At 45.2% G+C, this 21,185-nt stretch overlaps 1 protein-coding gene across 1 annotated transcript; it reads right to left on the bottom strand.

Moving 5' to 3' along the window:
• Positions 1–869: 869 nt before the first annotated feature.
• LOC118938084 (merozoite surface protein CMZ-8-like) lies at positions 870–1,322 on the bottom strand. The gene has a single exon (XM_036939763.1). The coding sequence runs from the start codon at positions 1,320–1,322 to the stop codon at positions 870–872; it is 453 nt and encodes a 150-aa protein (XP_036795658.1).
• Between the last annotated feature and the right edge of the window lie 19,863 nt (positions 1,323–21,185).

The raw sequence follows: 21,185 nt of genomic DNA, 5'->3' as shown, positions 1-21,185 counted from the left end.
AATAATTTTGCACGCCCAATTTTTCAGTTTTTGATTTGTTAAAAAAGTTTGAAATATTCAATAAATGTCGTTCCACTTCATGATTGTGTCCCACTTGTTGTTGATTCTTCACAAAAAAATACAGTTTTATATCTTTATGTTTGAAGCCTGAAATGTGGCAAAAGGTCGCAAAGTTCAAGGGGGCCGAATACTTTCGCAAGGCACTGTACATCTAATAGAGGGATTCATTATCTGTCACATACAAACGCTCTTCTTCTGAACTCTATGTCTTTCTCAATATACAGTACATGTCAGATGGAGTGAACACACACCCCTACTTGCACGCACAGCTAGTAAATGGTTCTAATCCTCAGCCTCTGGAGAGCTTGCTGTGAGTGTGTGCTGCTTGGACAGTTTCAAGCCCATGCCTCTGAGTGAGTTATGCTTATTTAACAGTGAGCCTGGTCTACTCTAAGCCTGTGATAAGCCTGTTCACGGAAGGTTTCTTCAGTGTTGAAACTGAATATGAACTGCTGATCCTTACAAACCTCACATTCACACATCAGCAGCATCCCTGTTTCCATCCACAGTGTGACCATTTGACCCTGGTCTGCTGAACCCCAACCTTTGACCTCACAATTAGTGAGGTTTTTAGCTGAATTTACACAATTAGAAATTAGAAGAATCAGTCACACATGTGCATACACACACAATACTTATATTATACAAAAATCTTTAAGTTTGAAGCTGCAGAGAAACAAACACAGAGACATAAATAACCAAGCAACACAACCAAAAATTACAAACACACACACACCCCAAGCTCTGTCCAGGTCCATTAGGCTGGCATCAGGCGTTCGCCGTGGGCCGGGGCTGGCCAGACTCCCAGGTTAGAGGACGTCTCCTCCCGGTCCGCTCTCACCATCTGCTCTGTCCAGAAGGCCCGCGCCACTGGGGGGAAGAGACGGCCCGCCAGATATCAGCCCAGAGGAGAGGGAGGGGAGGAGACTGAGGAGGAACTGGAGACGAGGGGAACGAGGTGGGTTGCAGGGGGTTGGAGGAAGGGTGGAGGGGGCTGGTGGTGGGAGGAGGAAGGTTGGAGGGGGCTGGTGGTGGGGGGAGGAAGGTTGGAGGGGGCTGGTGGTGGGAGGAGAAAGGTTGGAGGGGGCTGGTGATGGGAGGAGGAAGGCCGCAGGGGGTTTGAGGTGGAAGGGGGTGGTGTTGGGAGGAGAAAGGTGGAAGGGGGTGGTGGGCAGGTTGGAGGGGACTGGCCAGGGCAGAGACTGTATGCCTGGGAGGGATACTGGGTCGTCTGTTACCTGTCCACCTCTGACAGCCACCATCTGCTACAGGGACGGAGAGGTGGAGCAGTGGAGGGGGGTGAGGGCCAAACAGCGAGAGAGTGAAGAAAGAGGGAGGGATTGAGGGGGGGAGAAAGAAAGATAGAGGAACAGGCGGACGAAAGAAAGGAGGGATGGGAGGAAGTAATCAAAGACAGGGAGTTTGAGAGAGGGAGGAGTTTGAGGGAAAGGTAATGAATAAGTAAGAGGAAACAAAGTGTAAATCCAGGCTCTTTATTTCTGTTATGCATATAAACCTTTAATTGGACTGGTGTGGTTGTGTTTAACAAGATAGAGTGAGTGATAGACTGACGGACAGAGAGAAGTAAGGAGGCAGGGAAGGAGCGAGAGAGAGTGAAAGATGGAGGGTGAGAGAGAGTTTAATTGGACACAAAGTGTGTTAGGCTGGGCGGAGAGGCAGAGGCGGCCTGCTGCTACCTGCTGACGTCTGGAGTTTTAGGAAAATTGGGTTTGAAACAAGAGGGAAATTTCCTTGCTGAAATGAGAGATAGAGCGATACGGGAGAGTTAGCTCAGGACAAAGAAACAGGTCAGGCACTTCAGATGAACATTACTTTCTCTCCTCTGACAAATCCCATTCCAAATGAAACACGGAGCGGAGCCCAGGCAAAGGAAACTTATTACAGGGAAGAACTGCGGCGTTGCGATGCATTAGTTTAGGCTCCTGTTCTCTCATTCTGTGGCTTAACCGTTGGCAGCTCGGGTTCATACAATGAGCAGCTATAGGACATTGAGGATATATCCCTGCTTGTCTATCATGGATAAGCTCTCCTCAGCCTAGTTCAACTGGTCAGACAACATTCTCCTACTTGTCTAACTAACAAGGAGAGGAGAGAGAGGGAGGAAGAAGAGGAGAGGTGGAGGAAGAAGTGGAGAGGAGAGAGGAAGAAGGTGAGGATAGGAGAGAGGAAGAAGAGGAGAGGAGAAGGAAGAAGAGGAGAGAGGGAGGAACAAGAGGTTATGAAGAAGAAGTGAGGGAGAGATTGAAAGTGAGAGAAAGTTGAAGGCGAGCTTCGGCAAGGGGGGGGGGCAGAGGGATGGAGAGAGATTAAGAGTAGATTTACAAATGGAGAAACTCATCTGTCAAAGGATAAATAAGAGTGAATTCGGTAAGTGCCAGACACCAGCAGCTCGCTTCCCTCAGATCAAAACTCCTCCAGAAATAGATAGAACACAGGCCTCCCTTTGGAACAGGCCTTCCCTGCACTGTTTAGATCAGCCTTCTACCGTAAAACATGTCCTAATTTCAGCTGAACTGAGAGGAGCATCTCCCAGGGATACTTCTTCAATGCCAATCTTTGAGCCCCAAAAAACAAGGGTGTAATTCAGCAGTCTGGATACAGAGAGAAGGGAGCGGTTGGTGGTATGATCTAGTAACTATAAACCAAAATGGATAGAGGAGTCAATACCCTTATTAATTAATGGACTTAGTGATCAATCGACTTGATTGAATGGAAGGTTGTTATGCCAGGATCCCCAGCAGCACCAGACCAGGCAGTGAGGGTACAATATTCAGCTCATAGCATCTCTCCCCCTGCCGTGCCACAATTAGCAGTCATTAGCAGCATGGGGGGGGGGGGGGGGGGACAGCCTCAGACAGCATGGTGAGAGATAACACAGTGCTTCCTTTCCGTCCCCCGGCTCCACTCATCCACTCCTCAGATCCCCCGTGTGATACTGAAGAACAGATAACCAGCCAGACCATAAAAGCAACCACAGACTGAGACTGACTGTGTCACGTATAGACAGAAGCATTCGAGGGTACAGTAGTTAAGAGAGCATGAAAGTCTCAGAAGATCAATAGTTAGGCTCTGTCTGTCTGTTAGTCCTCTGTGCATCACATTTAGATTGGGACCTTAGCTCAGAGACACAGCTCCAGTCTCCATGAAAGCCAAACGAGCTACCCTATCAGAGCATCTACTGTACACATCAAGTAATACAGAGAGATGTTGAAGCTAGACGCCGTAAGTGGCTGTTACAGAAGCGTTTTAGTGTCTGAGCAACAAGAACATACCAGGGTTATAGATAAACAGCAGCAAAGAGACTGGGTGGAAAGCGAGCCTGTAGAACAGTACAATGATGCAGAAAAGATAGTTACAGCAAATGCTTCACTCCTTTTTTTATTTTTTACTCCTGTCCTCTGTCCTCCTTTTTACAGCCTGTCCTCTGCCGCGCTCCTTCCTGACGCTGGCGTTGGGGACGACGGTACACGGTCATCTCATCTCCCTTGTCGTGATTTGTGGACCCGTTCACGCAGGCAGCCACATTTACGGCCGCTATATCGTCAGGGCTAAACGGGACGTGGTGTGTGGAGCGAGGTGTGTGTGTGGAGCGAGGTGTGTGTGTGTGTCTGTGAAAGGAAGACATTAATTTGCTGTATCCATTCAGGCTTGTGTTAGGGAATTGAATTTAAACCAGGGCCATCCAGCATATTTCTGTACACGAGAGGGGGAGGGAGAAACATCAATAAAGATGACACCATTTAAGAGCCAGACAACCTTTACAAAAGAGCAGCAAGTTTAATGGGCTGGCCGCGAGGATCATAAACCACAGCCTAAATCGTGAGCTATACACTACCACCACCACCACCACACCAGACTAAAGAGACTGTGAGCTGTACACTACTACCAAAACCACACCAGGCTATACACTACTAACACAAGAACACCAGACTATTCACTACGACCAACACATTATACACTACCACCACAACCACACCAGACTATACACTACCACCACAATCAGACCAGACTATACAATACAACCACACCAGACTATACACCACCACCACAATCAGACCAGACTATACAATACAACCACACCAGACTATACACCACCACCACAATCAGACCAGACTATACAATACAACCACACCAGACTATACAATACCACCACAATCAGACCAGACTATACACTACAACCACACCAGACTATACAATACCACCACAATCAGACCAGACTATACACTACAACCACACCAGACTATACAATACCACCACAATCAGACCAGACTATACAATACAACCACACCAGACTATACACTACCACCACAATCAGACCAGACTATACAATACAACCACACCAGACTATACACTACCACCACAACAGACTATACACTACCACCACAACAACACCAGACTATACAATACCACCACAATCAGACCAGACTATACACTACAACCACACCAGACTATACACTACCACCACAACAGACTATACACTACCACCACAACAACACCAGACTATACACTACAACCACACCAGACTATACACTACCACCACACCAGACTATACACTACCACCACAACAGACTATACACTACCACCACAACACCAGACTATACACTACCACCACAATCAGACCAGACTATACAATACAACCACACCAGACTATACACTACCACCACAACATACTATACACTACCACCACAACAACACCAGACTATACACTACCACCACAACATACTATACACTACCACCACAACAACACCAGACTATACACTACCACCACAATCAGACCAGACTATACACTACAACCACACCAGACTATACACTACCACCACAACAGACTATACACTACCACCACAACAACACCAGACTATACAATACCACCACAATCAGACCAGACTATACACTACCACCACACCAGACTATACACTACCACCACAACAACACCAGACTATACAATACCACCACAATCAGACCAGACTATACACTACAACCACACCAGACTATACACTACCACCACAATCAGACCAGACTATACAATACAACCACACCAGACTATACACTACCACCACAATCAGACCAGACTATACAATACAACCACAACCACACTATACACTACTACCACAACCACACCAGACTATACACTGCCACCACAACAGACTATACACTACCACCACAACAACACCAGACTATACAATACCACCACAATCAGACCAGACTATACACTACAACCACACCAGACTATACACTACCACCACAACAGACTATACACTACCACCATAACAACACCAGACTATACACTACAACCACACCAGACTATACACCACCACCACACCAGACTATACACTACCACCACAACAGACTATACACTACCACCACAACAACACCAGACTGTACACTACCACCACAATCAGACCAGACTATACAATACAACCACACCAGACTATACACTACCACCACAACATACTATACACTACCACCACAACAACACCAGACTATACACTACCACCACAATCAGACCAGACTATACACTACAACCACACCAGACTATACACTACCACCACAACAGACTATACACTACCACCACAACAACACCAGACTATACAATACCACCACAATCAGTCCAGACTATACAATACAACCACACTAGACTATACACTACCACGACAACAGACTATACACTACCACCACAACAACACCAGACTATACAATACCACCACAATCAGTCCAGACTATACAATACAACCACACCAGACTATACACTACCACCACAATCAGACCAGACTATACAATACAACCACAACCACACTATACACTACCACCACAATCAGTCCAGACTATACAATACAACCACACCAGACTATACACTACCACCACAAGAACACCAGACTATTCACTACGACCAACACATTATACACTACCACCACAACCACACCAAACTATACACTACCACCACAATCAGACCATACACTACTACCACCACAACCACACCAGACTATACACAACTACCACAAGAACACCAGACTATTCACTACGACCAACACATTATACACTACCATCACAACCACACCAGACTATACACTACTACCACAATCAGACCAGACTATACACTACAACCACACCAGGCTATACACAACTACCACAAGAACACCAGACTATTCACTACGACCAACACATTATACACTACCACCACAACCACACCAGACTATACACTACTACCACCACAACCAGACTATACATTACTACCACCACAATCAGACCAGACTATACACTACTACCACCACAATCAGACCAGACTATACACTACTACCACCACAACCACACCAGACTATACACTACTACCACCACAATCAGACCAGACTATACACTACTACCACCACAATCAGACCAGACTATACACTACTACCTCCACAACCAGACTATACATTACTACCACCACAACCAGACTATACACTACTACCACCACAACCAGACTATACACTACTACCACCACAATCAGACCAGACTATACACTACTACTACCACAACCACACCAGACAATACACTACTACTACCACCACCACACCAGACTATACACTACTACCACCACAACCACACCAGGCTATACACTACTACCACAACCACACTATACACTACTACCACAACCACACCAGGCTATACACTACTACCACAAGAACAGCAGACTATTCACTACGACCAACACATTATACACTACCACCACAACCACACCAGACTATACACTACTACCACCACAACCAGACTATACACTACTACCACCACAATCAGACCAGACTATACACTACTACCACCACAATCAGACCAGACTATACACTACTACTACCACAACCACACCACACAATACACTACTACTACCACCACCACACCAGACTATACACTACTACCACCACAACCACACCAGGCTATACACTACTACCACAACCACACTATACACTACTACCACAACCACACCAGGCTATACACTACTACCACAACCACACAATACACTACTACCACCACCACAACACCAGACTATACACTACTACCACCACAATCAGACCAGACTATACACTACTACCACCACAATCAGACCAGACTATACACTACTACTACCACAACCACACAATACACTACTACTACCACCACAACAACACCGGACAATAAACTACTACCACAACCACACTATACACTACTACCACCACCACAACACCAGACTATACACTACTACCACCACAACCACACCAGGCTATACACTACTACCACCACAAACAGACCAGACTATACACAACTACCACAAGAACACCAGACTATTCACTACGACCAACACATTATACACTACCACCACAACCACACCAGACTATACACTACTACCACAATCAGACCAGACTATACACTACAACCACACCAGGCTATACACAACTACCACAAGAACACCAGACTATTCACTACGACCAACACATTATACACTACCACCGCAACCACACCAGACTATACACTACTACCACCACAACCAGACTATACATTACTACCACCACAACCAGACTATACATTACTACCACCACAACCAGACTATACACTACTACCACCACAATCAGACCAGACTATACACTACTACCACCACAATCAGACCAGACTATACACTACTACTACCACAACCACACCAGACAATACACTACTACTACCACCACCACACCAGACTATACACTACTACCACCACAACCACACCAGGCTATACACTACTACCACAACCACACTATACACTACTACCACAACCACACCAGGCTATACACTACTACCACAAGAACACCAGACTATTCACTACGACCAACACATTATACACTACCACCACAACCAGACTATACATTACTACCACCACAACCAGACTATACACTACTACCACCACAATCAGACCAGACTATACACTACTACCACCACAATCAGACCAGACTATACACTACTACTACCACAACCACACCAGACAATACACTACTACTACCACCACCACACCAGACTATACACTACTACCACCACAACCACACCAGGCTATACACTACTAACACAACCACACTATACACTACTACCACAACCACACCAGGCTATACACTACTACCACAACCACACAATACACTACTACCACCACCACAACACCAGACTATACACTACTACCACCACAATCAGACCAGACTATACACTACTACCACCACAATCAGACCAGACTATACACTACTACTACCACAACTACTACCACAACCACACAATACACTACTACTACCACCACAACAACACCGGACAATACACTACTACCACCACAACCACACAATACACTACTACTACCACCACAACAACACCGGACAATAAACTACTACCACAACCACACTATACACTACTACCACCACCACAACACCAGACTATACACTACTACCACCACAATCAGACCAGACTATACACTACTACCTCCACAATCAGACCAGACTATACACTACTACCACCACAACCACACCAGACTATACACTACTACCACCACAATCAGACCAGACTATACACTACTACCACCACAACCACACTATACACTACTACCACCACAACCACACCAGACTATACACTACTACCACCACAACCACACCAGACTATACACTACTACCACCACAATCAGACCAGACTATACACTACTACCACCACCACCACAACACCAGACTATACACTACTACCACCACAATCAGACCAGACTATACACTACTACCACCACCACCACAACACCAGACTATACACTACTACCACCACAACCACACCAGACTATACACTACTACCACCACAACCACACCAGACTATACACTACTACCACCACAACAACACCAGACTATACACTACTACCACCACAACCACACTATACACTACTACCACCACAACCACACCAGACTATACACTACTACCACCACAACAACACCAGACAATACACTACTACCACCACAACCACACTATACACTACTACCACCACAACCACACCAGACTATACACTACTACCACCACAATCAGACCAGACTATACTCTACTACCACCACAACCACACTATACACTACTACCACAACAACCACACCAGACTATACACTACTACCTCCACAATCAGACCAGACTATACACTACTACCTCCACAATCAGACCAGACTATACACTACTACCACCACCACAACACCAGACTATACACTACTACCACCACAATCAGACCAGACTATACACTACTACCTCCACAATCAGACCAGACTATACACTACCACCACAACCACACCAGACTATACACTACTACCACCACAACCACACCAGACTATACACTACTACTACCACAACTACTACCACAACCACACAATACACTACTACTACCACCACCACACCAGACTATACACTACCACCACAACCACACCAGACCATACACTACTACCACCACAACCACACCAGACTATACACTACTACTACCACAACTACTACCACAACCACAAAATACACTACTACTACCACCACAACCACACCAGGCTATACAATACTACCACCACAACAGACTATACACTACTACCACCACAATCAGACTATACACTACTACCACCACAATCAGACCAGACTATACACTGCTACCACCACAATCAGACCAGACTATACACTACCACCACAACCACACCAGACTATACACTACTACTACCAGAACCACACCAGACTATACACTACTACTACCACAACTACTACCACAACCACACAATACACTACTACTACCACCACCACACCAGACTATACACTACCACCACAACCACACCAGACTATACACTACTACCACCACAACCACACCAGACTATACACTACTACTACCACAACTACTACCACAACCACACAATACACTACTACTACCACCACAACCACACCAGGCTATACAATACTACCACCACAACCACACCAGACTATACACTACCACCACAACCACACCAGACTATACACTACTACCACCACAACCACACCAGACTATACACTACTACTACCACAACTACTACCACAACCACACAATACACTACTACTACCACCACAACCACACCAGGCTATACAATACTACCACCACAACCACACCAGACTATACACAACTACCACAAGAACACCAGACTATTCACCTCGACCAACACATTATACACTACCATCACAACCACACCAGACTATACACTACTACCACAATCAGACCAGACTATACACTACAACCACACCAGGCTATACACAACTACCACAAGAACACCAGACTATTCACTACGACCAACACATTATACACTACCACCACAACCACACCAGACTATACACTACTACCACCACAACCAGACTATACAGTACTACCACCACAATCAGACCAGACTATACACTACTACCACCACAATCAGACCAGACTATACACTACTACCACCACAACCACACCAGACTATACACTACTACCACCACAATCAGACCAGACTATACACTACTACCACCACAATCAGACCAGACTATACACTACTACCTCCACAACCAGACTATACATTACTACCACCACAACCAGACTATACACTACTACCACCACAACCAGACTATACACTACTACCACCACAATCAGACCAGACTATACACTACTACTACCACAACCACACCAGACAATACACTACTACTACCACCACCACACCAGACTATACACTACTACCACCACAACCACACCAGGCTATACACTACTACCACAACCACACTATACACTACTACCACAACCACACCAGGCTATACACTACTACCACAAGAACAGCAGACTATTCACTACGACCAACACATTATACACTACCACCACAACCACACCAGACTATACACTACTACCACCACAACCAGACTATACACTACTACCACCACAATCAGACCAGACTATACACTACTACCACCACAATCAGACCAGACTATACACTACTACTACCACAACCACACCACACAATACACTACTACTACCACCACCACACCAGACTATACACTACTACCACCACAACCACACCAGGCTATACACTACTACCACAACCACACTATACACTACTACCACAACCACACCAGGCTATACACTACTACCACAACCACACAATACACTACTACCACCACCACAACACCAGACTATACACTACTACCACCACAATCAGACCAGACTATACACTACTACCACCACAATCAGACCAGACTATACACTACTACTACCACAACCACACAATACACTACTACTACCACCACAACAACACCGGACAATAAACTACTACCACAACCACACTATACACTACTACCACCACCACAACACCAGACTATACACTACTACCACCACAACCACACCAGGCTATACACTACTACCACCACAAACAGACCAGACTATACACAACTACCACAAGAACACCAGACTATTCACTACGACCAACACATTATACACTACCACCACAACCACACCAGACTATACACTACTACCACAATCAGACCAGACTATACACTACAACCACACCAGGCTATACACAACTACCACAAGAACACCAGACTATTCACTACGACCAACACATTATACACTACCACCGCAACCACACCAGACTATACACTACTACCACCACAACCAGACTATACATTACTACCACCACAACCAGACTATACATTACTACCACCACAACCAGACTATACACTACTACCACCACAATCAGACCAGACTATACACTACTACCACCACAATCAGACCAGACTATACACTACTACTACCACAACCACACCAGACAATACACTACTACTACCACCACCACACCAGACTATACACTACTACCACCACAACCACACCAGGCTATACACTACTACCACAACCACACTATACACTACTACCACAACCACACCAGGCTATACACTACTACCACAAGAACACCAGACTATTCACTACGACCAACACATTATACACTACCACCACAACCAGACTATACATTACTACCACCACAACCAGACTATACACTACTACCACCACAATCAGACCAGACTATACACTACTACCACCACAATCAGACCAGACTATACACTACTACTACCACAACCACACCAGACAATACACTACTACTACCACCACCACACCAGACTATACACTACTACCACCACAACCACACCAGGCTATACACTACTACCACAACCACACTATACACTACTACCACAACCACACCAGGCTATACACTACTACCACAACCACACAATACACTACTACCACCACCACAACACCAGACTATACACTACTACCACCACAATCAGACCAGACTATACACTACTACCACCACAATCAGACCAGACTATACACTACTACTACCACAACTACTACCACAACCACACAATACACTACTACTACCACCACAACAACACCGGACAATACACTACTACCACCACAACCACACAATACACTACTACTACCACCACAACAACACCGGACAATAAACTACTACCACAACCACACTATACACTACTACCACCACCACAACACCAGACTATACACTACTACCACCACAATCAGACCAGACTATACACTACTACCTCCACAATCAGACCAGACTATACACTACTACCACCACAACCACACCAGACTATACACTACTACCACCACAATCAGACCAGACTATACACTACTACCACCACAACCACACTATACACTACTACCACCACAACCACACCAGACTATACACTACTACCACCACAACCACACCAGACTATACACTACTACCACCACAATCAGACCAGACTATACACTACTACCACCACCACCACAACACCAGACTATACACTACTACCACCACAATCAGACCAGACTATACACTACTACCACCACCACCACAACACCAGACTATACACTACTACCACCACAACCACACCAGACTATACACTACTACCACCACAACCACACCAGACTATACACTACTACCACCACAACAACACCAGACTATACACTACTACCACCACAACCACACTATACACTACTACCACCACAACCACACCAGACTATACACTACTACCACCACAACAACACCAGACAATACACTACTACCACCACAACCACACTATACACTACTACCACCACAACCACACCAGACTATACACTACTACCACCACAATCAGACCAGACTATACTCTACTACCACCACAACCACACTATACACTACTACCACAACAACCACACCAGACTATACACTACTACCTCCACAATCAGACCAGACTATACACTACTACCTCCACAATCAGACCAGACTATACACTACTACCACCACCACAACACCAGACTATACACTACTACCACCACAATCAGACCAGACTATACACTACTACCTCCACAATCAGACCAGACTATACACTACCACCACAACCACACCAGACTATACACTACTACCACCACAACCACACCAGACTATACACTACTACTACCACAACTACTACCACAACCACACAATACACTACTACTACCACCACCACACCAGACTATACACTACCACCACAACCACACCAGACCATACACTACTACCACCACAACCACACCAGACTATACACTACTACCACCACAATCAGACCAGACTATACTCTACTACCACCACAACCACACTATACACTACTACCACAACAACCACACCAGACTATACACTACTACCTCCACAATCAGACCAGACTATACACTACTACCTCCACAATCAGACCAGACTATACACTACTACCACCACCACAACACCAGACTATACACTACTACCACCACAATCAGACCAGACTATACACTACTACCTCCACAATCAGACCAGACTATACACTACCACCACAACCACACCAGACTATACACTACTACCACCACAACCACACCAGACTATACACTACTACTACCACAACTACTACCACAACCACACAATACACTACTACTACCACCACCACACCAGACTATACACTACCACCACAACCACACCAGACCATACACTACTACCACCACAACCACACCAGACTATACACTACTACTACCACAACTACTACCACAACCACAAAATACACTACTACTACCACCACAACCACACCAGGCTATACAATACTACCACCACAACAGACTATACACTACTACCACCACAATCAGACTATACACTACTACCACCACAATCAGACCAGACTATACACTGCTACCACCACAATCAGACCAGACTATACACTACCACCACAACCACACCAGACTATACACTACTACTACCAGAACCACACCAGACTATACACTACTACTACCACAACTACTACCACAACCACACAATACACTACTACTACCACCACCACACCAGACTATACACTACCACCACAACCACACCAGACTATACACTACTACCACCACAACCACACCAGACTATACACTACTACTACCACAACTACTACCACAACCACACAATACACTACTACTACCACCACAACCACACCAGGCTATACAATACTACCACCACAACCACACCAGACTATACACTACCACCACAACCACACCAGACTATACACTACTACCACCACAACCACACCAGACTATACACTACTACTACCACAACTACTACCACAACCACACAATACACTACTACTACCACCACAACCACACCAGGCTATACAATACTACCACCACAACCACACCAGACTATACACAACTACCACAAGAACACCAGACTATTCACCTCGACCAACACATTATACACTACCATCACAACCACACCAGACTATACACTACTACCACAATCAGACCAGACTATACACTACAACCACACCAGGCTATACACAACTACCACAAGAACACCAGACTATTCACTACGACCAACACATTATACACTACCACCACAACCACACCAGACTATACACTACTACCACCACAACCAGACTATACAGTACTACCACCACAATCAGACCAGACTATACACTACTACCACCACAATCAGACCAGACTATACACTACTACCACCACAACCACACCAGACTATACACTACTACCACCACAATCAGACCAGACTATACACTACTACCACCACAATCAGACCAGACTATACACTACTACCTCCACAACCAGACTATACATTACTACCACCACAACCAGACTATACACTACTACCACCACAACCAGACTATACACTACTACCACCACAATCAGACCAGACTATACACTACTACTACCACAACCACACCAGACAATACACTACTACTACCACCACCACACCAGACTATACACTACTACCACCACAACCACACCAGGCTATACACTACTACCACAACCACACTATACACTACTACCACAACCACACCAGGCTATACACTACTACCACAAGAACACCAGACTATTCACTACGACCAACACATTATACACTACCACCACAACCACACCAGACTATACACTACTACCACCACAACCAGACTATACACTACTACCACCACAATCAGACCAGACTATACACTACTACCACCACAATCAGAGCAGACTATACACTACTACTACCACAACCACACCACACAATACACTACTACTACCACCACCACACCAGACTATACACTACTACCACCACAACCACACCAGGCTATACACTACTACCACAACCACACTATACACTACTACCACAACCACACCAGGCTATACACTACTACCACAACCACACAATACACTACTACCACCACCACAACACCAGACTATACACTACTACCACCACAATCAGACCAGACTATACACTACTACCACCACAATCAGACCAGACTATACACTACTACTACCACAACCACACAATACACTACTACTACCACCACAACAACACCGGACAATACACTACTACCACCACAACCACACAATACACTACTACTACCACCACAACAACACCGGACAATAAACTACTACCACAACCACACTATACACTACTACCACCACCACAACACCAGACTATACACTACTACCACCACAACCACACCAGGCTATACACTACTACCACCACAAACAGACCAGACTATACACAACTACCACAAGAACACCAGACTATTCACTACGACCAACACATTATACACTACCACCACAACCACACCAGACTATACACTACTACCACAATCAGACCAGACTATACACTACAACCACACCAGGCTATACACAACTACCACAAGAACACCAGACTATTCACTACGACCAACACATTATACACTACCACCGCAACCACACCAGACTATACACTACTACCACCACAACCAGACTATACATTACTACCACCACAACCAGACTATACATTACTACCACCACAACCAGACTATACACTACTACCACCACAATCAGACCAGACTATACACTACTACCACCACAATCAGACCAGACTATACACTACTACTACCACAACCACACCAGACAATACACTACTACTACCACCACCACACCAGACTATACACTACTACCACCACAACCACACCAGGCTATACACTACTACCACAACCACACTATACACTACTACCACAACCACACCAGGCTATACACTACTACCACAAGAACACCAGACTATTCACTACGACCAACACATTATACACTACCACCACAACCAGACTATACATTACTACCACCACAACCAGACTATACACTACTACCACCACAATCAGACCAGACTATACACTACTACCACCACAATCAGACCAGACTATACACTACTACTACCACAACCACACCAGACAATACACTACTACTACCACCACCACACCAGACTATACACTACTACCACCACAACCACACCAGGCTATACACTACTACCACAACCACACTATACACTACTACCACAACCACACCAGGCTATACACTACTACCACAACCACACAATACACTACTACCACCACCACAACACCAGACTATACACTACTACCACCACAATCAGACCAGACTATACACTACTACCACCACAATCAGACCAGACTATACACTACTACTACCACAACTACTACCACAACCACACAATACACTACTACTACCACCACAACAACACCGGACAATACACTACTACCACCACAACCACACAATACACTACTACTACCACCACAACAACACCGGACAATAAACTACTACCACAACCACACTATACACTACTACCACCACCACAACACCAGACTATACACTACTACCACCACAATCAGACCAGACTATACACTACTACCTCCACAATCAGACCAGACTATACACTACTACCACCACAACCACACCAGACTATACACTACTACCACCACAATCAGATCAGACTATACACTACTACCACCACAACCACACTATACACTACTACCACCACAACCACACCAGACTATACACTACTACCACCACAACCACACCAGACTATACACTACTACCACCACAATCAGACCAGACTATACACTACTACCACCACCACCACAACACCAGACTATACACTACTACCACCACAATCAGACCAGACTATACACTACTACCACCACCACCACAACACCAGACTATACACTACTACCACCACAACCACACCAGACTATACACTACTACCACCACAACCACACCAGACTATACACTACTACCACCACAACAACACCAGACTATACACTACTACCACCACAACCACACTATACACTACTACCACCACAACCACACCAGACTATACACTACTACCACCACAACAACACCAGACAATACACTACTACCAACACAACCACACTATACACTACTACCACCACAACCACACCAGACTATACACTACTACCACCACAATCAGACCAGACTATACTCTACTACCACCACAACCACACTATACACTACTACCACAACAACCACACCAGACTATACACTACTACCTCCACAATCAGACCAGACTATACACTACTACCTCCACAATCAGACCAGACTATACACTACTACCACCACCACAACACCAGACTATACACTACTACCACCACAATCAGACCAGACTATACACTACTACCTCCACAATCAGACCAGACTATACACTACCACCACAACCACACCAGACTATACACTACTACCACCACAACCACACCAGACTATACACTACTACTACCACAACTACTACCACAACCACACAATACACTACTACTACCACCACCACACCAGACTATACACTACCACCACAACCACACCAGACCATACACTACTACCACCACAACCACACCAGACTATACACTACTACTACCACAACTACTACCACAACCACAAAATACACTACTACTACCACCACAACCACACCAGGCTATACAATACTACCACCACAACAGACTATACACTACTACCACCACAATCAGACTATACACTACTACCACCACAATCAGACCAGACTATACACTGCTACCACCACAATCAGACCAGACTATACACTACCACCACAACCACACCAGACTATACACTACTACTACCAGAACCACACCAGACTATACACTACTACTACCACAACCACACAATACACTACTACTACCACCACCACACCAGACTATACACTACCACCACAACCACACCAGACTATACACTACTACCACCACAACCACACCAGACTATACACTACTACTACCACAACTACTACCACAACCACACAATACACTACTACTACCACCACAACCACACCAGGCTATACAATACTACCACCACAAAAGACTATACACTACTACCACCACAATCAGACCAGACTATACACTGCTACCACCACAATCAGACCAGACTATACACTACCACCACAACCACACCAGACTATACACTACTACCACCACAATCAGACCAGACTATACACCACAACCACACCAGACTATACACTACTACTACCACAATCAGACCAGACTATACACTACTACCACCACAACCAGACCAGACTATACACTACTACCACCACAACCACACCAGACTATACACTACTACCACCACAATCAGACCAGACTATACACTACTACCACCACAACCACACTATACACTACTACCACCACAACCACACCAGACTATACACTACTACCACCACAACCACACCAGACAATACACTACTACTACCACCACCACACCAGACTATACACTACTACCACCACAACCACACCAGGCTATACACTACTACCACAACCACACTATACACTACTACCACAACCACACCAGGCTATACACTACTACCACAACCACACTATACACTACTACCACCACCACAACACCAGACTATACACTACTACCACCACAATCAGACCAGACTATACACTACTACCACCACAATCAGACCAGACTATACACTACTACCACCACAACCACACCAGACTATACACTACTACCACCACAATCAGACCAGACTATACACTACTACCACCACCACCACAACACCAGACTATACACTACTACCACCACAACCACACCAGACTATACACTACTACCACCACAATCAGACCAGACTATACACTACTACCACCACAACCACACTATACACTACTACCTCCACAATCAGACCAGACTATACACTACTACCTCCACAACCACACCAGACTATACACTACTACCACCACAATCAGACCAGACTATACACTACTACCACCACCACACCAGACTATACACTACCACCACAACCACACCAGACTATACACTACTACTACCAGAACCACGCCAGACTATACTACTACTACCAGAACCACACCAGATTATACACTACTACCACCACACCAGGCTATACACTACTACCACAACCACACTATACACTACTACCACCACAACCACACCAGACTATACTCTACCACCACAATCAGACCAGACTATACACTACTACCACCACAACCACACCAGACTATACTCTACCACCACAATCAGACCAGACTATACACTACTACCACCACAAACACACCAGACTATACACTACTACTACCACAACTACTACCACAACCACACAATACACTACTACTACCACCACAACAACACCGGACAATACACTACTACCACCACAACCACACCAGGCTATACACTACTACCACCACAATCAGACCAGACTATACACTTCTACCACCACTACCACACCAGACTATACACTACTACTACCACAACCACACAATACACTACTACTACCACCACCACCACACCAGACTATACAATACTACCACCACAACAGACTATACACTACTACCACCACAACCACACCAGACTATACACTACTACTACCACAACTACTACCACAACCACACAATACACTACTACTACCACCACACCAGACTATACAATACTACCACCACAACCACACCAGACTATACACTACTACCACCACAACCACACCAGACTATACACTACTACCACCACAACCACACCAGACTATATACTACTACCACAACCACACTATACACTACTACTACCACCACCACCACACCAGACTATACACCACAACCACACCAGACTATACACTACTACCACCACAACCACACCAGACTATACACTACTACCACAACCACACTATACACTACTACTACCACCACCACCACTCCAGACTATACAATACTACCACCACAACCACACCAGACTATACACTACTACCACCACAACCACACTATACACTACTACCACCACAACCACACCAGACTATACACTACTACCACCACAACCACACCAGACTATACACTACTACCACCACAACCACACCAGACTATACACTACTACCACCACAACCACACCAGACTATACACTACTACCACCAAAACCACACCAGGCTATACACTACTACCACAACCACACTATACACTACTACCACAACCACACCAGGCTATACACTACTACCACCACCACCACAACACCAGACTATACACTACTACCACCACAATCAGACCAGACTATACACTACTACCACCACAAACACACCAGACTATACACTACTACCACCACAATCAGACCAGACTATACACTACTACCACCACAATCAGACCAGACTATACACTACTACCACCACAACACCAGACTATACACTACTACCACCACAATCAGACCAGACTATACACTACTACCACCACAACCACACCAGACTATACACTACTACCACCACAATCAGACCAGACTATACACTACTACCACCACAACCACACTATACACTACTACCTCCACAATCAGACCAGACTATACACTACTA

Source organism: Oncorhynchus mykiss, chromosome 13 (genome assembly GCF_013265735.2).
Source record: "Oncorhynchus mykiss isolate Arlee chromosome 13, USDA_OmykA_1.1, whole genome shotgun sequence".
In the NCBI taxonomy this organism is placed as follows: domain Eukaryota; kingdom Metazoa; phylum Chordata; class Actinopteri; order Salmoniformes; family Salmonidae; genus Oncorhynchus; species Oncorhynchus mykiss.
Note: the sequence above shows the minus strand (reverse complement) of the source record. Positions and strands in the feature narration are given on the sequence as shown.